Genomic DNA, 18,002 nt, shown 5'->3' on the forward strand with positions numbered 1-18,002 from the left:
CAGGGATGATTAGGGGTGCATGAAAGCCAGGTACAAAAATTTACACGCATGATCGCTCTGCGGGCTGCCTCGGTCAGTGCTGCCCAAGAACAAGAGGCGGGCTGTGCCGCGTCAGCTGCGGTCGCGCTGCCGCTGCGCCTGCTGGTCAAACCACCACTGCGGCGCGGCGCCCCGCGGCTGGGGCACCTCCTGCTGCTGCTGCTGTCCCTGGGGCTGCCGCTCGCGGGCCCGCTGCTTCAGCCGCGCATCAAAGTTCTCGGCCTCAAGGTCTGAGGGCTGGCGCTCCAGGGGCTGATCGCTGCGATAGATCACATCCCTGCAAGCAGCAGGCCCGGGAGGCGGGCAGGGGGTGGTTAGCAGTGAAGCTGTGCGGCCGGCACGCAGGGGCAGCGCGAGCAGGCGCCAGCGACAGGCGTGCAGCCAGCATTGCGGGAAGGATGCCAGGGAGAGGTGGGCCATGCCACTGCAGCCAACCGCGACCGCCTCGCACGCCCACCTGTCTGTGATGACGCTGCGCTTGGCCGCCGCCGCCGCGCCCGCCAGCTTCTGCTGCAGCACGGGGTCGGGGCGCTGCAGCAGGGCGACCGCCGCCTCGCGCGCCTCGTTGCGGCTGTCCACCGCCGCGTTGCGCGCCGCGATTCGGAACCAGCGGAAGAGCGGGATGGCGAAGAAGGCGGCGGCGTAGGCCTGGAGCCAGGGCATGAGGCCCACCACTCCCAGCAGCCCGTTCTGGGCCAGTGCCAGCTTGCTGACCGGGTCCTGAAGCATCACCGTCAGCACGCCCACGCCGATTAAGTTGACCGCGCCCAGCGCCACGGCCCCCAGCTTCTGCCCCGCCGACGCCGCCGTCAGCTGCCACCGCGCCTCGCGAGCGCTGCGCTGCTTGGGCGGCGGCGGCGCGCCGGCCTGCGCAGGGACACGCGGGCAGCAGCAGGCGGCCGCTTCAGCGATGCGGCCAGGCGATGCAAGCCACAGCCGTGCGGGCCCAGGCAGGCGCTGTGCAGGCCAGCACAGCCACCCCCCCTGCCGCCAGCCACTCCGCCAGCTACCCAGCCACAGCCTGCACGGCCCGCCCGCCCGGCTGCCCCCAGGCTCACCCCGGCGGTCTGCTGCAGCTCGGGGAACTCGTACACGATGTTGCCAGAGGCGTCCACGCGCGGGGAGCCGTTGAAGCGGGCCAGCACAGGCAGCATGTAGGACTCATCCACTGCAGGCGGCAGGAGGCAGGCATGTGTGTGGTGGGATGGAGTGGAGACCAGGGAGGCAGGAGGCAGGATGTGGGGCCAGGGCACATGTCAAAACGCAGGCACGCACGAACACGCCAAGCAAACGGAAGCGCCCAGCAGCGGCGGCGGCACCAGGCACGCCATGCACGGAGCAGAGCAGTGCGGAGGCGCCACCCACCCGTGATCCTGCCACGGTCGGCGGCCAGCTGCCCGGGCTGCAGGTCCAGGAAGGGAGCCAGCTCCTCGGCCACCACCGTACCGCCGCGGGCGGCAATGTACCGCCCAATCTGCAGCACGGCGGATGGCAAACGCGTGTGCATGAGCCGGGGTGGCATGACAGGCAGGCCACAGCCGTGCAGGACCGCACAGGCCTGGCACCCAGCTCAGCAGAGACCCCCCAAACGGTCTGCATGCACGCAGGCCTCCAGCTGAACGCCCCACCCGGCTGCCCCACCCGCCACCCGCACGCACCGCCTGCCAGCGCTTCTTGTCGAAGTCTGCGTTGGGGTCCCCGTCGCCAAACACCCAGCTGAAGATCGCCTCCAGGAAGTTCATGCCGCCAGGGCGCTGCTCGCGCGCCATGCGGTCCCGGCGGTTGCGGTACCAGAAAGGGTCCCAGTACCACAGCAGGTCCGTCAGGTCAAAGTAGACGCGGGGGCCGAAGAAGCCGCCGCCGCCGCCGCCGCCGCTGCGCCCGCCGCCGCGGTTGTCGTCGCGGCTGCTGGCGCTGGACATGAGCACCGTGATGGCCAGGAAGACGAGCATGACCGAGGCGATGAGGGCGGTACCAAAGGCCACGCGCAGCAGGTACTCCAGTCCCGCCTGGAACCCTGCAGGCGGGAGGTGGCGCGGGCGGCAGCGAGGTGTGGCAGGGCGTGGCAGGGGAGGGGGCAGGCGCGCTGCGAGGCCTGCCGACCGGCGCAGGCAGTGACCAGACGAGGCAGCTGCTGCTGAGGGCGAGCATCCCACCAACAGCACCGGCACCAGCACCACCACACATGCACACGCACACGCGCATCAGCCATGCACACGCAGCATGCGGCAGGCCAGCCGGCACGCACAGCGCCCGCTCACCTGCCGCCACTGGCTCCAGGCGCAGCAGCAGCGACTTGGAGGCAATGGCTGCCTCAAAGCCGGGGGCAAAGGCGTACACAATGTCGCCCTGGGCAGACACCGCCAGCGTGGCCTGGCTGTCTGCCGCCAGCGCCTTGACCGCCGCCTCCGCCTGGTCCAGCTGCAGGCCCGCGGTGCTGGCCACGTCGCCTGCAGCAAGGAGGGGTGGGAGGCGGGTGAACGGGCGGCTGGGTGGGGGGAGGTGTCGGGAGTGTGTGGGCTCATGGAAGGCAGCCAACAGCGGCACGGCGCCCTACAAGACGAGCAGCTCGTCCATGCGATGGCCCGGTGCAGGCGCGCGGTGCTGGTGGCACGTGCTGGCGGCGGCTGTGCGCCAGGCCACAGACCCCAACCAGCGGCGTGGACTATCCGGCGCTGGGCCACTCACCGATCGTCACGCGCCCGCCGCGCTGGCTGATGGCCCGCGCCGCGCGCTGCCGCACATCCGGGTCGAGCCGGGGGCTCAGCAGCTCGCCCTTGCCAGCCACATTGTCCAGCAGAAGCTCCACCTGGCTGCGCTGCGCGGCAGCGGCGACGGGGCGAGGCGGCAGCCGGGCGGCCGCCCTCCTGCCGCCGCCGCCGGCTTGGCGAGGGTGCAGCAGGGAGCGCCTGCCGCCGGCCAACACGCTGCTGCTGCTGCTGCTGCCGCTGCTGCTGCTAGGAGCACAACGCCCGGGCGGACGCGGCGCGGCCTGGCAGAGCAGCCCAGGAGCGCCTGCCGCTCTCTGAGAGGATGCCTGAGCGGATGCCAGCATCCTTCAAGGCGGCTGTGAAGCCTGGTCCGAGGCACGGCAAGGCTCTAGACACACCGACCGAATGGAACGCGTCAGGCGCACCCCAGCGCCTCAGGCCCTCTACTAAAGGAACGGTATGGACAAGGCGAGCAATGTCCCAGGTAGCCTCACTTTCGTTTCGCAAAATTTGGGGTGCCAGCTCAGCTAAACCCTACAAAAAGCCGACACTGCTTGCAGGGGGGCCAATGCACACTGCTGTGAGCTCGGTAGCTGCTTCACACACACACATGGCCTGCCTCACATCCCTCAGCCGCCCGTGGAGGGTGGCGGCCCTGCATCACCGCACTCTGGCGCCATCCGCCCGCTTGCAGGTGCGCAAACGCATTTGTGGGGCCCGATCAGCATCCCGATCAGCGATCCGCGCCGGGCGGCAGGGGTTTGGGCTTGGGGTTGCCATGACAGGTGCAGCTGGCTCAGCCGCAACAAATGAGGCTGCGTGTCGCTCGCCCCGACCCGCTCTCCCTTCGTTTCTGACCTCCCCCCCACCTCACACACTCCCCCCGGCGTCGATGGCGCAGCCCCGCCCAGTGACTGCCTACCGCGACAGCGACCAGGCAGGAGCGGGAGGCGGCGCGGCGGCGCGACCCACCCCGCCGGCCCTGCAGCAAGTGGATGCCTACGAGGGCTTCACGACAGACATGGATGACTATGCAGACTTTGGAGACGGCGAGGCGGTGGCCTGCTGGCGCACGCTGGACCATGCAGACCCCCCGCAGGCGCTGCAGCCGGGCCACCGTTTTGCGCACCGCGCCAGCCGCCCCGCCAGCAACGCCGCGCCGCCGCGCCTGGCCAGCCTGGCCTCTGTCATGTCCCAGATGTCAGAGGCCAGCATGGATGAGGGGATGAGCGACGTTGAAGACTGTGTGATGGGCCGCGGCTACGAAGCCGCTGGCTGCTGGCAGGCCGACCTGGCCCCCGAGCTGCTGCGGGCCGATACGCCAGCCCTGGCCGGCGGCCAGGCCGCCGCCACCATCGCCGCCACGGCCGCCCTTGGCGCGGGGCTGGAAAGCGGATCCGCTGAAGTCGACCAACACGTGGCAAGCGGCTCCAGCGACGAGGAGGGGCAGCTCACGCCGTCGGGCCCAGGCACGTGGTGGGGAGAGCCGGAGCTTTCAGCCACTCTGCACATCCACTCTGGGTGTGTGCATGCTCAGCCACACGACGAACTCCGCTTCTCGCCTTGATGTCGCCTGGTCTGCCCCTGCCACCTCGCTGCTGCAGTGGGAGTGGATGGCTCCATTCTGGCCTCAATGGATGGCATGGTGGGCATCTGGGTGGGCTCCTCTTCCTCCGATTCAGGCTCGGGAGACGACAGCTGGACACAGGTGGTTGACACGGTGCGCATAATTGGAAAACAGGCTGGATGCCTGGCCCGGCCCCTGGAGACTATCTTCCTACTTTCGTGCCACAAGGTCTGGCATCCACATGGCTGCTGGTTCTGATCACGCTGCCGCTACAGGTGGAGCTGGGCGACGACTACCACAGCCTGCTGGGGGAGCTGCTGCAGCTGGAGGCCGTTGCCTCCCGCAGCTGCAGCGCCAGCGTGGATGGCCCGCTGCTCGCTGTTGGGTGCCAAGCGGGAGCCAGCCACCTCGAGTGAGGGCAGCCTCACTCGAGTCAAGAGGGTGCTGCGCAAGCATCCCCCAGTGTTCGTCAAGCCCGGCTTGATGTTGGCTTGATGTTGGCCAACATGCCATGCCATGGTCCCCTGGCAGTATCCACGAACGAATGACGCAGCCTTGCCCTGTTTTAAATGGAATTCATCATCTGAACACCCTGCACGCCTGCCCATCGGCTCGCCTAAATGCAAGTGCATGGCGCACTTGCGGCTAATACATTCCCCCTTGTTTTCATTCCAGCGAACCCCCTCCTTCCCCCTGCTTCAAGCCTCCGGGTTCTCTCCCTATTGGCACGATTTTCATGAATTTTCATTACAAAGATGTCTCTGTGCTTGGTGTTGCACACCTTTCCCGATTGCATCCCACCCACCCCTTGCTACACTTTGTCAGCCCAAAACACTGCTGCCGCTGCTTATGCGCAATTCATCAGCACTGCCGTTCTCCCGTGCTCCACTATCATCCAGCCCCTTCCCATGATCATCACCAATGCCCATGAACCTGATTTTTTGTGTCGCCCATCATACGCAAGGCATCCTCGATTTTCATTCATGCCCTGCGCATCGTACCTCCAAGGGCAGCCTGCCCCACTGCTTTTACATTTTCCAACCCCAGGCACTGCATGTGCGCTGCCAATCCAGGCGCACAAATGTGTGATTCGATGGAACCGACAAATGCATGTAAACATTCTTCCTGCCAATCGCTCAACTCTGCTCGCCGGCAGGCCGTCCCCATGGCGCTCAGTCGATGCTGCTGCCATCGCCGGAGCTGCCTGGCGCACGTGCACCACCCGCCGGCGCTGGCGGCGGCCCCGGCGAGGGCAGCAGGTCATGCTGCTTGAGGCAGGTCTGGATGTAGCGTGCCGCGCCGACGTGCATGCGACGGGCCAGCTGGCCGCGCAGCAGGGCCGCGTGCTGCTGCCGCTCCGCATCCGCCATGCCGGCATACACTGACAGGGGCGCACCAGAGCAGGCCACAGGGGCGTTGAGCACAGACCGTCGGGGCGTGCGGCAGGAGTAGCAGCGGCACATCGCCAGGAGCAGAGCCGCCATCGGGCTGAGCGCAGCCGGCAGAGGCGTTGCTGGCCACGCCCCAGGCAGCGCCGGCGCCCAGCCAAGCCGCCCCACTGCCCCGCACCTGCCAGGAACGCGCCGGCAAGGCCTTCGGTGAGCCCCACAGCCTGCGCCTCTGCCAGCTGGCAGCAGTCCAGCAGCACCTCACACACATCCGCTGCTGCCGGGGCGGTGGTTGGCGCTGCCTCTGCTGCTGCTGCTACTGGGGCAGGCAAAGCAACCGCTGCCACCGCCGCCGCTGCTGGAACAGCCAATCCCACGGCGGCCACCGGCGGCACTGCTGGCACCCGCGCCGCGGTCGCCGCTGCTCCTGCAGGGCCTTGTGAAGCGGGGGCAGCCCGCACCGGCTGAGAAGCCTGCTGCTGCTGCTGCTGTAGGGGCTGCTGCTGCTGCTGGCCGGCCCCAGCTGCCGGCAGCTCCTTGCCAAGCGCCCGCAGTAGGTAGCGGTTGCGCTGGCGCTGGGGCGCCGCAGCCACTGAGGCTTCAGCCGAACCAGCCTTTCCCGCTGCCGATGCGGCGGCAGGCTGGGGCGCAGCTGCGCCCGCTGCCGCTGCCGCCGCTGCCGCTGCCGCCGCTGCCGCCGCCGCCCTCGTGACAGAGGAGGGGGAGGGAGCCAAGCGCATGGTGCAGCAGCGCTTGCCAGGGCGCTCCCTGCGGACCGGGCAGCCACGGCCTGTGTCAGTGGGCACGGCCGCCACTGCTGCTGGTGCTGTTGGTGCTCCAGGGTCGCCTTTGAGGCCAGCGAGCGCCGCCGCTTCTGCTGCGCCTGGTGCGGCCCCTGCTGGCACCTGCTCCAAAGGCTCGTCCTTCACATCAGCCGCACCCGTCACTTGCCCGTCGCCTCTCTCCTCCTGCCGAACAACGTCGCATGCAAAGCGCACAGAGCGTTGCCACCCAGCGCCCAACAAAACCAGCGCGTCCACCACAGTGTCGGGTCCTGGCGCTGCTGCCTGGTGCGCTGCCGCTGCCCCCGAGGTGCCTGCGCCATTGCCAGCTGCCCTGCAGGCTGCTTGCCGCACCCCGCCTGACGCCACCTCTGGCCACGTCGGCGGCCGGCTGCTCCATGCCGCAGGGCTGGCAGCGGCGGCTGCGCTGGATGGGGCGGCTGGCTCGGGTGCTTCTGTGTGCATAGCACTCAGACCCGCTGTCGCTGCCGAGGGGCTCTGGACATCAAGAAGCTCTTCCTCTTCCTCCTCTTCCTCCTCACTGCTGCCAGCAGGGCTGCGCAGCTCGGGGAAGCCAGCACCCTGTTGCTGCAGCACCTGCTGCTGCGGGTCCGCCTGCTGCTGCTGCTGCCCTGCCAGATGCTGCTGCTGGTTTTCCTTCCCTCGAGCTGCCCCGGGCAGATCTTCATACTCTGGCAGGTCACCCACAGGCACCGGGCGCAGCGCGAGGAACAGAACATTCCGCTTCTTCAGGGCCCCCTTGCCCTTGCTCTTGCCCTCGACCTCTGCCGCCGCCGTCCAAGGCCCCGCCTCGCCAGCCCCCGCCTCGCCCACAGCTGGTGCTGCTGGCGCTCCTGCCGGGGAGGCTGCCGGACCCTGCTGCGGCGGCGGCTGCCGCTGCCGCACAATGTCCTCCTCCAGAGTGCCCCGCATCGCCAGCGTCTCCACATGCACCGCCTGGCGGGCGCCCATACGGTGCGCTCGACTGATCACCTGCACGTAGCACAGCCCGGCCGTGGGGAAACAGCGTGCAGGTTACATGGGCAGGAGAGGAATTGCGGCAAACAACGGAGAGAAACACGCTGCTAGTGCGCAAAGCTGGATTCCATCAACACGCAGTTGTTTTGCGTTGTAACAGCTTGCCTGCTCCTCCACCGCCAGGTCCATGATGGGTTCAATGAGGAAGACGTTGCTCACAAAGCTGTACCATTGGGGTGAAGGGGTGAATGGGCAGCAGGAGACAGTGGGGCTCCTTTGATCGGCGTCACGCCATGGGCAACACACACGTAAGGCAGCCAGGCAGGCAGCCAGGCAACCTCTGTGAATGCAGCTTTCGGGCACCGCAGCTGGCCAGGTGCGGGGCCCCCAGCCGGTTGCCACACCTGAGATCCAGCCCAACCTGGCCCGTTTTGTCCATCAGCAGAACGCCCGCGCTGCCTGGGCCCCGAGCACGGAACCTGAGGGAGCAGCACAGAGCAGTGGTAAGCAGCCAGCAGGATCAAAGCAGCCACCCGGGATGCTGCCGCAAACACGCTGCCACATGCAGCCATGGACATGCTGTGCACCCGCCCACCTGCTCAAAGCCACGCGCTTCTGCAGGGCGGTGTCGGATCTCTTCAGCACTGCCACCGCCACGCCGTGGGACCGCAGGTATCGCTCAACGACAGACATGTGCTCCCAGAACTGCGCCAGGTGGCGGCGCCAGCGCGGCAGTCGGCGACCGCAGGTGACGCATAGCCAGTGCTGCAAGCGGCGTGGCTGAACGGCAGGCTGCGCAAAGCGATGTGCGCCAGCACGGCAGCTGACCAGAGACCAAGGGCTCCTCCGCTAGCCGGATGGCCGGCGTGGGCATGCCAACCGAATACAACCACAGAGCGCCCAGGGAAAAAGGCTGCACAGCGGTTCTTCCTGTCTTCTCACCTGCGTGTACACAATGGCCTTGGAGGACGGCTGCCTGCCGCTGCTGGGCAGCACGGCGGCCCCAACCTCCAGCAGGCGGCGCAGCAGGTGCACGCACTTGGTGCTCTGCGTGTGCTTCCAGTCCGCCTGCCAGAAGCCCTCGCTGATGCCCTTGGCGCCTGCACGGCAGCAGCCATCCATTGCTGGCAGCTTGGCGACCAGGAACGAGCGTGCACGGCGCAGCAGGGAAGGCCAGCATGGCTGTTCTGGCAAAGAAACATGCACCAGGAGACATGCCGACTGAGAGTAGGGTGCGCCAGTGCCGCCGATCAGTGCCCACAACCACCCACCTCTCTGCGCATAAGCCGGCTGCCACTCAATCAGCTCCTGAGGGACGCTCCACTTGGGGCACGAGTTGTCCTTCAGCCGCGCAGGGTCGTTCTTGCCCTGCAGCCAGACAGCGGTTGCGTGGGTTGGCAGGACGGCCATCTCTCAGCGAATGTCGGGACCGGCGCCAGCGATGCTACGGCCTGCCTGCGCCCCAGCACGAGCGACATACCACACACAAACAGGGACCACCCTCCCCATGGTGATCCAGAGGGAGGCAAGCAGGCGCATGACAAGGCGGGCGTCAAGCACACGCGCCTGCATGTAGTATTCCTGCCAGCACTGCGGGCAGCGTTCGCGGTCCAGGCTGGCGCACGTGACGCAGAGGAGGCAGGCGCAGGGCGTGACGCACAGCACCCGGACCACGCTGGAGCAGAGGTCGCAGGCGCCTCCCTCTTCCAGGCAGGCACGGATGTGCCTGGCACGCCTGCTCCACTCGGGGCCTGCTTCATCTAACAGCTGCTGCAGCGGGGGAGGTTTCCCCTCCTCCTCCTCCGCGGCATGGCAGAGCTGCACAAGCGGCTGCTGGCGCGAGGGGCCCGCCGCCGCAGGATCTGGTGCCAGCTGCTGCATATTGATGTGGCGGCGCGTCAGCAGCTGCATCGTCTCCACAACGTCCTGCTCCAAAACCTGCAGCGGGGTACTCCAGGCAGCCAAATGCAGGCATTGCGGCTCGCGCCTAACAACCTGGACCCTTGCCTGTAGCGACGGGTGTTCAAACACCTGCCACGACCGTCCACAAAACGCATGGGCGGAGTGCCCCCGCCCAGCCCACCTGCAGCTGACAGTTGCCTGCGACGTTGCAGGATTTGTGGAGGTTCATGAGAGTCGGGATGGCCCACTTGGAGTTGATGCAGTTGAGCAGGCTCTGTGTGTTGCCTGGGTCAAACCTGCACGGCAAGGCTCAGCAACACAGCTCGGCATACGGTTCACTACTTCGATGCATCCTCTATTGACTATGCTGCCCAGCAGCAGGCCAGCCTGACCAGCAAGCCAGCACGGCAGCGCGACCAGCCAGCAGCTAGCCCAGCGCAGCGCACCAGTCGGCAGTGACCAGGTTGAAGCGGACAATGTCCACAAAGCCGTTATACGATGTGGCGTGGGCTGGCGCAAAGTCCAGCAGGGACGTCTGCAGCAGGCGGGCGGGCGCACGCCAGCAGCAACGCATGAGCGAGCATCGGCAGACAGAATAGGTGCCTCGATGGTAGGTGTGCGTGTGGGTGAAGAACAGTGGTGGGGGTGGGTAGGACGGAGGTGAAGCCAATGCCTCACCTTGCACTTCAGCGGCGGGATGCCCAGGCTGAGCAGCTCGTCTTTGGAGGCCCGGATCATGCACCGCTGCAGCAGCGCCAGCAGGCGCAGGCGGCCAACCTCTTGCCGCGCCTGGAACGGCTCCTACAGGCGGCAGGGGGAATGATAATGAGGGCAGGGCAAACAACGGTACGTGATAAGCAAACTGATGGACACCTGGAAGGAAACACAAAATAGGCCATATCAGAAAGTCTCGCTCCAGCAACTCGCCTGCACTGCCTTCTTCCAGAACCGCTCCTCCTGGTACGGCTGCTGGTGCAGGAAGGCCAGCAGGGGGCGCAAGTTCTCCACGCTGGCATCGGGCGTGTTGGGCGTGGGAGTGCCTGCGCTCAGGCAGGCATAGCCGCTCCGTCAACCACCAACCTGAGCTGCCCTGGTCCACCAACGCTTGCCGCATGTGGCACATCCATGTGGCACTCCTGCACCCGCACCAGCAGCTGTTACTCACCCGTCATGACCCACCGCCGCTCGGCCAGCAGCTTGGTCGCCATGCGGTGCTTGTTGGTGGTGTCGCTGCCGCCGATGCTGTGCCCTTCATCAAGGATGACCCTCTGGAAGTGCACCTGCGATGCAGCAGGGGCATTCTGCTGTTCAGGGTAGCTGTACATGCAGCAGCGCGACGGGATGCAGGACAAGCGGCCTCAATCATGCAGCTGACCTGCACTAGCCACCTGCCCGCTCACCTGCAGGAGCCGGCTGGAGGCTCCGTAGCTCCACTCATTCGAGAGCGTCTGGAACGTGGTCAGAATCTGCAATCGTCATGATGACACACAGGGCTCATCAAGCAGGGCTGCTTGACAGCCAGCTCATTAGCCAAAGGCATGTGCAGCAGCAGCAACAGCATTGCGGCCAGCTGCGGCCAGCTGCGGCGCAGTGGAAACGGCACATGAAGAGTGTGGTGGCTGCGGAACCCACCACGTCTGTCTCCCAGGCCAGCTGCTCGAGCGTCAGGGCTTGGCCCAGGCGGCTGGCCTCCTTCACAGCTGCACACAAACAAGCCGAGCAAATCAGTGCTGCCGCACGTACAGCTCACTGTGCTTCTCCAGTCCGTTCACCGCCCCTGCCGGAGCAGCAGCAGCAGAGAACTCCCTAGTCTACAGCAGCCTGCAGCTTCTGTTCTACACGGTGCAGCTTCCGACCATAACAATCTGTGGCTGTTATTTCTCCTCACAAACGCACCCCACTCACCATCCCCGGTGTAGACCAGCACACGCAGGCCGGCCTCCTGGCGCACGTGCAGGCGCTTCTGGTGCTGCCAGTGCTCGATGATCTCCGCATCTGGCACCACCACCAGAGTGGCAGGGGACAGGAGGACGCGGCGAGCCTCCAACAGAGGGCCTGCACACCAGGCAGAAGGCTGGTAGGGTGGACCGGCGCGCCAGCGCTGCCACGCTAGGAGGGACACGACAGGTGCCAGCCCGCAAGCAAGCCGCTAGGACAGCGCACCATCACACAGCGCTTGAAGCAAAGCCTCCAGGTCAAGCTCCAGGGCTGCATGGGAGGCTGGCCGCTGCCATGTCGTGGCCCGGTTTACATCGAATTTCTTCCGTCGCCGTTGCTGCGTGACAATGTTGCCTGCTGCTGCTGCTGGGACCTTGTCCTCCTCCTCCTCCTCCTCCTCCTCGTCTGCTCCCAGCTCGAAATCAGACCAGTCATAGTCGCTTGTCTCTTCACTGCCGGAGCAGCTGCGACCACTGCGCCTGCTGCGTTTGCCAAACCCTCTGCCGCTGCCGCTGTCCATCGCCCTACTCTGCTGCTGCTGCTGCTGGTGTGTTGTGTCACTGTTCGGCTGCTGTTGCCGCTGCTTGATGACAGGCTCCAGCTCCAGTTGCCGGAACAGCAGGCCAGTGTTTGTAAAATCCCTGCGTGCATACAGCGCCAGCGAGATCTTAACTCGACATAAGATCTGACAGCTGCTCAGCATACCAGCTCAATAAAATCCAGGCGGCAGCTGGTTTGCAATTTCGCACCCACGATAGAACGGTGCAAGACTGCCCCGTGGCAATGTGAATGGCGCCTCCATCAGCTTGGCCAGCGGCTGGCGGCTGAGCCAGGTCAATGGCGAGATGCTGTCCATCTGGTTTGGGTGCTGAGCCAGCAGCGGCGGAAGTAAGTCACGTTGTGCTGGGCGCCCCGTGGGCTCCCAGCTGCCACCCACCTGCACACAGGGCGGCACGGCAGAATTGCGAAGCTCATCCAATCACTGCCACACTTCCACGGCAGCGTGGCTGGGCAGCTGCACTGATACTCTATGCGGCAGGTTGCCTGCAGGCTCACCCAGGGCAGAACAGCACGCGGGAGGCGCCGCCATCCCATGAATCCTCGGGAGCCTGGCAGCCCTGCCACTGCAGGCGCTCATCTGGGTTCATGGCACACACCCAGTCACCACAAGGGGCCTGCGGGGCGTGCACAGCAAGTGGGTGCATAGACATGAGCCACCATCCACGACAGGGAGAAGCGAGGGGATGCGGAGACGCAGTTGGGGATCGATGGAGCCAGCAGAAGGGCATGCGTGCCGCAGATGGCGCAAGCACCTGGGAACCAGGGGGCAGCTGGCGCCACTTCTGGCACGCGTCACACTGCACCCAGGTGTCTTCCATGCTGCCATCTTTGCTCAGCCCGGCACTGGCGTCGCCGACAAGGGCAACAGAAACTGCAGTCCCTGCTGGCTGCTGCGGCGGCAGCTGCGGCGGAGGTAGCGGCCGCGGCTGCGGCGGCTGCTGTTGCTCCTGCAGCTGCTGCTGCTCTGATTGCTGCTGCGAGGGGTTGCGGCGCTGGCGCCTGATGCGCTTCGCCAGTTCTTCTGGATCCTCGGGAGGAAACTGCAGCTGCTCGCTGGCCTCCAGTTCGCTGCCACGGCTTGCCGTGCTGGCTCCGCTCCGCGTGCGCTTCAAGCACCCCCGGCTGCTCCGCCTGCGCTCCGTTTGCGGAGCGGCAGCCTCCGCCTCTGGCAGCAGACTGTAGAAGCCGCACCCAGGCCGCACCCAGGTGACGGCGCCAGGTGGCGGGGCAGGCAGCCTGCGCAAACTGCGAAGGATCAACGCCAGCTGCACAGCAGGGGCAGCAGCGGCGACTCGGCCATGCTAAGCAGGTTGGAGGAGTGGTTAAGCTGCGGTATTGTCCATCCACCTGCTCTGTTCCCTGCATGCAAGCAAGTCTTTAGCTGATGTGGCGCATGAGAATCTCACCATGGTGATCGTTTTTCCCAATCCAGGCTCATCGGCGAACAATCCGCCCCGGCTGTCCACCAGCTGCTGCGGCGGCTTCTCCGTCCACAGCTGACCCGTGGCTGTGTCAGCCCAGAACGGCAGGCCCAGCTCAAAGGGAGGCGCTCCACTGCCACTGCAGCCGCCGCCGCTGCTGCTGCTGCTGGCAATGCAGTCGGCAAGGGAGCCGGCTGCGGCAGCAAAGGGGTCGTCGCCAGGGCCCAGCTCCAGGCACTGGAAAGCGCGGATGGTGGGGTGGCGCATCGGGCCCCCAGCCTTCTCGCGCTGCTGCATCCACAGCACCGCCTCACGCTGTAGGAGCCAGGGAGGACAAACACGTGGGAGGCTGTTGGTTTGCGGACATCACAGCCCCAGCTGGCAAGAGGCATGGGCGCCGCTCGTTGGGCTGAGCTCGGCTTGCGCCAGGTCAGCAGCCACCCACGCAGCACGTCCAGCGTGAGCACCTGGTGAGGGTACAGCTTCAGCTTCAGGCCGGGCGCCACGTCCAGGCAGAGGTCGCGCATGTGGCGGCATGTGGCGCCCATGGCCGCCAGCGAGCGGCGGTCCAGCCGCGACAGCACGCTGCGGGTCACGCTCTCATCCAGCTGCAAGCACACAAGGGAGAGCAGGGTCTCGCTGCTCAGTTTCCACAAAGATCAAGAGACAAGCGGGGGTGGACCACCAAGGCAGGCAGCTGGGCGAGGCAGCTGCCGCAAATCGGGCCCAGCGGCACTGTCGCAAGGCACCTGATCCAGGGGGCAGGGCTGGGCAGAGTCTGCGGGGCACAGCTCGGCCAGCTGTGCCTGCCCAAACTTCATGGGCAGGGCGCGGAAGCAGCCCGTCAAGCTGCACGGGGGCGGAGGCAGGGCACTGATTGTTCTTGTCGAATGGCAGGTACAGGTCTGTGCCTGGTCAAACGCAGGCAGGCTGCCAGGCCAGCCCACACCTGAAAACCTCTGCATCGGTGCCAGCCTGCTGCACCCCTTCAGTTTCCAACTCTCGACGGAGCTGCTCCACATAGGTGAGGGGCTGCTGCTGTCCATGCTGCTGCTGTGCCGGGCTGCTCCCAGCTGCTCCTGCAGCCTCGTCCACTCCCTCCCGTGGCAGCACAGCCGGAACCAGGTGAGCAAACAGCAGGGCGGCCTTGTCACCGGCCTGCCAGCGGTTGTGGCTGGCCCAGGTGCTCTCTGGCAGCACAATGGCCAGCAGCACACGAACTCTGCCGCCCGCCACCGCTGTGACCAGCGCACTGCACTCGATACGCCCCTTCTTCAACTGCAGCAGCGCCGGCAGGACATCGCTGTCGCCGGCTGCGTTTGGAGCCACAGGCGTGCACCCTGGCTGCGGTGACATGCGAGCCTCCAGCAATGCCTCACCAGTTCAACCACAGCACCCAGCGGGGTAGGGGGCTGCTTGGAGCGCGGCGTGGAGGCGATAGCGGCGGTCGAGACGACGGCCCTGCAGCAGAGGAGGCAGAGGCGGCATCGGGCGGGCGGCGGCTGGAGACTGTGGCGTGGCAACGCGACACACCGCTATTCAATCTATGTGCGGCAGAGATTAATGTGCATTTGTGCAAAACGGAAAGGCGCAGCGAGGCGCAGAGAGGACACACCCATTTTGATCGATGAGAGCGGCGGTGGACTTCCTGGCCTGGCGTCTCATGTGCAGCCTCTGCCCCACCGTGACTGCGCTGCCAGGGCCCAGGGCGAATGCCTGGTCGTCCTCCACCGACAAAAACCCTGCCAGGTGCCCCATTGCTGCTGCCCGCGCGACGGTATGGGGTCAGTGCTTCATGACCCGCGGAAAGCAATCAAAAGATAAATTGTTGCGGATGCATGCTGACGTCATGCGGCGCCGCCGCCACTGCGCGGCCAACCACCGTAGCAGCAGACTGTGCTGCTCACGCCTTGCTGGGTTCTGCCCAACCTCGCATCGCAGAAGATAGCGTCGCAGATCCATATGAGCATTCGCGGCTGCTCGCAAAACCCTTTCAGCTCATGGCGACCGCCGGCCCACGACGAGGGCGCCGAGCGCCCCGACGACAAGGAGCGAGCTACACCGACCTCGGTGCTGTGGCCACAGCACTGTTGCCAGGCCCTGGCTGACATCTAAGGGGCAGAATGGATGCGAGGAGCACGATGGGGAGCACGGCTTCACAGCTTGGTCGTAGCGCAGCTTCTGGAAGGGCGGCGCTTTGGTGGCAATTGCGCAATACAGTCTTCTCTGCTCTCCCCCACCCATTCGATCGCTGACGGGGTTCAAGGCGCTGTTGTGTGGGGAAAGGGCCCCCAGTGCAACCTCGGGCACTGCAACTCAGCAGGAAGCGGCAGTCAGGGCTGGGGCATGGGGGGCATGTGGGGCGGGAGGGGCTCTCGACGCGGCGATGTGCGTGATGGCTGTGATAAAGCCCGATGGTGGCGGGAGATCAACAATGCACGGGAGCAATCAAGCAGGGGATGCCAGGCTGGCGCCCGGACCTGCGCTGGCCTCACACCGTGCGCGCATGCCCTGCAGCATCCGTTTCCGCGTTCCTCTCCCCCACACAGCATCCTCTACAGCGCCGGGCCGGGCCTACAGGGCCTATACACCACTTCCTCTGTCACCCAGAGGTGCGAGCCAGATGCGGGCGCTGGAGGGGCTTGCAGCCCAGGCCCCTGCCCCCTGGGGTCCCTGGCAGCGATGATAAGCACAATTGGGCAGCTGCGGGGCCCCGGCAGCCCGGCGGCAGCAGTGGGTGCTGCTGAGAAGGGGACATGGGCGGCAGGGCCCCAGGCCACCCAGTCCACACGGTCCCACCCTCTCCAGGCCCAGCGACGAGGGCTGGGCCCGGGGGCGGGCGTGTTGCCCCTGCCAGCTGCTGGCTTCCAGTCCACTCTTGACGGCTGCCACTCCATGCTTCCCTGAGCCCTGCAGGCCACGATCTCCCAGTCCTTGGACCTCACTACCTCACCCCAGGACTGCATTGGCCCCCTACAAGCCTCCTAGCCGCTGCCACAGGAGTTGCTGGGCACAGAGGCAGCGCGCCATCGTGAAACGCGGCAGTATGAGGACCTGCCAATCGGTGAGCGCTGACCCGCGGCAGGCTCCAGCAGCGCCCTGGTGGGCGGCAGCAGCGTTGCGGTGCCCCCAGCGGCACGTCCTCGCGGCCCGGCATGTTCGAATGCCCGATATTGCGGCCTGGTGCCTGGGGTGCCGTGCGAGGCTCGGGCAGCGCGCCGAGGCCGAGCGGAAGTCAGGCGGCACCTTATTGCGTCTCCCCCGCCAGGCTGCCGGCCATGCATTGCCGCCGCCGACGCCCGCCACCGACGCCCGCCGCCGACGTCCTGCCCCCGCCTGCCCGCAGCTCGCGCTGCTGGCGAGCCTCGCGCTCCTGCTGGGCGCCACCACCGCCGCGGCGGCGTGCTCCGCGGAGGAGAAGTGCGTGGCCAGCAGCTGCGGCGACGCCTATGGCGCCCCCGACATCAAGTTCCCTTACTCTGTTGACTACACCACCACCGGCGACTCCCTCACCACCACCTTCCACTTCAAGGTGCGCAGCTGGGGGCAGGGACAGACCCGCAGCAAGCGCGCCGGCTGCAGAGGAGGGCCGGCGTGGCCCAAGAGGATGGGTGGGGCCAGCGAGCGCAAGGAGCAGCGCGGCTGGTGGCGCGTGGTTGTTCCCTGGCCGCGCGCCCCAGCTCACCCGTCCCGCCGCCCTTCCCCTTTTGCGCCGCAGGTCTGCTCCACCGCCTGCGACGCCGCCGACCCGCTGTGCAAGCCGCTGGCCGCGCTGCGCCTGCGCCTGAGCGACGCCGTGCTGGCCGCCCCCGTCAAGTTCATCAAGCTGGCCAACCCAGAGGGCTCGGTGGCCGCCTCGTGCGCCGCCGCCGGCCCCGGCTGGTTTGTCAAGGGCGGCGAGCTGCTGTCGCTGGCATCCAACAACCCCGCGCTGGTGAGGGCGCGCACGCCGCGGCGGGGAGGCGGGCTGCGCACCAAAGCTGCTCGCCTGCGGCCCACCACCTGCACACCCGCAGCTGCCGCCTGCCTGCTCCAGCCCCAACCGTGCCGCCCACCTCCTCCCACACGCACAAACCGCCGCCTGCAGGGCGAGACGTGTGAGGTGATCACCGTGTCTGTTTACAACCCGCCCGGCGCCACCGAGCCCATACCGCTGTCGCAGCTGTGCCAGCAGGGCGTCGAGGTCGTGGACGAGGCGGGCAAGGGTGAGCGAGACGCCGGCACACGGCTCGCGCCGCGCACACGCACATGCCACACGCGTTCCTACCTACCCCATCAGCGCACCCAGCCTGCAGACTGTGCTTGCCGCGGCGCCGCACGCCGGCCCGCTTTTGGTGCTATGCCCACAGCCCGCCTGCCCACCTCGCCCTCGCCCCCTCTTGCTCCATTCCCCCTCCTGCCGCAGCCGTGTTCTCCCAGGACGGCGCCTCCTGCCTCTACACTCTGGAGCTGGCCTCTGGCCTCTCTGGCGTTGGGCAGGTGGACCAGCGGACGCCCGCGCCTCCCGCCTCCCCATCGCCCTCCCCCAAGCCAGTCGCACCCCCCTCCCCGTCTCCCAAGCCCGTACCCAGCCCCTCCCCATCTCCCTCCCCCAAGCCCGTCCCAAGCCCCTCCCCCTCCCCCAAGCCCGTCCCAAGCCCCTCACCCTCCCCAAGCCCCTCCCCCAAGCCCGTGCCCTCCCCCAGCCCCGTGAGCTCCCTGCAGAGCCTGCGGTG

At 66.9% G+C, this 18,002-nt stretch overlaps 3 protein-coding genes across 3 annotated transcripts in view; 1 reads left to right on the forward strand and 2 right to left on the reverse strand.

Annotated features, from left to right (window-relative positions):
• Positions 1 to 111: 111 nt before the first annotated feature.
• On the reverse strand, positions 112 to 3,458 carry CHLNCDRAFT_138698 (hypothetical protein; the record flags this gene model as incomplete). The annotated part of the gene is made up of 8 exons (XM_005844738.1): positions 112 to 316; positions 497 to 906; positions 1,098 to 1,207; positions 1,405 to 1,513; positions 1,698 to 2,056; positions 2,301 to 2,489; positions 2,728 to 2,857; positions 3,420 to 3,458. The coding sequence occupies 8 exons, from the start codon at positions 3,456 to 3,458 to the stop codon at positions 112 to 114; spliced, it is 1,551 nt and encodes a 516-aa protein (XP_005844800.1).
• A 2,031-nt stretch (positions 3,459 to 5,489) lies between these two features.
• Positions 5,490 to 15,045, reverse strand: CHLNCDRAFT_54357 (hypothetical protein; the record flags this gene model as incomplete). The annotated part of the gene is made up of 26 exons (XM_005844739.1): positions 5,490 to 5,698; positions 5,887 to 7,480; positions 7,601 to 7,688; positions 7,870 to 7,944; positions 8,061 to 8,170; positions 8,408 to 8,565; positions 8,737 to 8,833; positions 9,131 to 9,403; positions 9,549 to 9,663; positions 9,814 to 9,902; positions 10,046 to 10,168; positions 10,301 to 10,407; positions 10,533 to 10,647; positions 10,768 to 10,833; positions 11,000 to 11,067; positions 11,273 to 11,362; positions 11,531 to 11,946; positions 12,055 to 12,242; positions 12,379 to 12,480; positions 12,619 to 13,131; positions 13,273 to 13,602; positions 13,755 to 13,895; positions 14,037 to 14,136; positions 14,237 to 14,565; positions 14,667 to 14,748; positions 14,903 to 15,045. The coding sequence occupies 26 exons, from the start codon at positions 15,043 to 15,045 to the stop codon at positions 5,490 to 5,492; spliced, it is 5,721 nt and encodes a 1,906-aa protein (XP_005844801.1).
• A 1,189-nt stretch (positions 15,046 to 16,234) lies between these two features.
• CHLNCDRAFT_58822 (expressed protein) overlaps positions 16,235 to 18,002 on the forward strand; it is a gene marked incomplete at its 3' end in the record, with an annotated part of 3,572 nt that continues 1,804 nt past the window's right edge. Inside the window, exons 1-5 of the mRNA XM_005844663.1 lie at positions 16,235 to 16,351; positions 16,634 to 16,819; positions 17,006 to 17,221; positions 17,375 to 17,492; positions 17,693 to 17,766. Of these exons, the coding sequence (XP_005844725.1) occupies positions 16,334 to 16,351; positions 16,634 to 16,819; positions 17,006 to 17,221; positions 17,375 to 17,492; positions 17,693 to 17,766 (612 nt within the window). The 5' untranslated portion in view covers positions 16,235 to 16,333. The remainder of the gene's footprint in view (positions 16,352 to 16,633; positions 16,820 to 17,005; positions 17,222 to 17,374; positions 17,493 to 17,692; positions 17,767 to 18,002) is intronic.

Source organism: Chlorella variabilis (assembly GCF_000147415.1).
Source record: "Chlorella variabilis unplaced genomic scaffold CHLNCscaffold_21, whole genome shotgun sequence".
Taxonomy (NCBI): domain Eukaryota; kingdom Viridiplantae; phylum Chlorophyta; class Trebouxiophyceae; order Chlorellales; family Chlorellaceae; genus Chlorella; species Chlorella variabilis.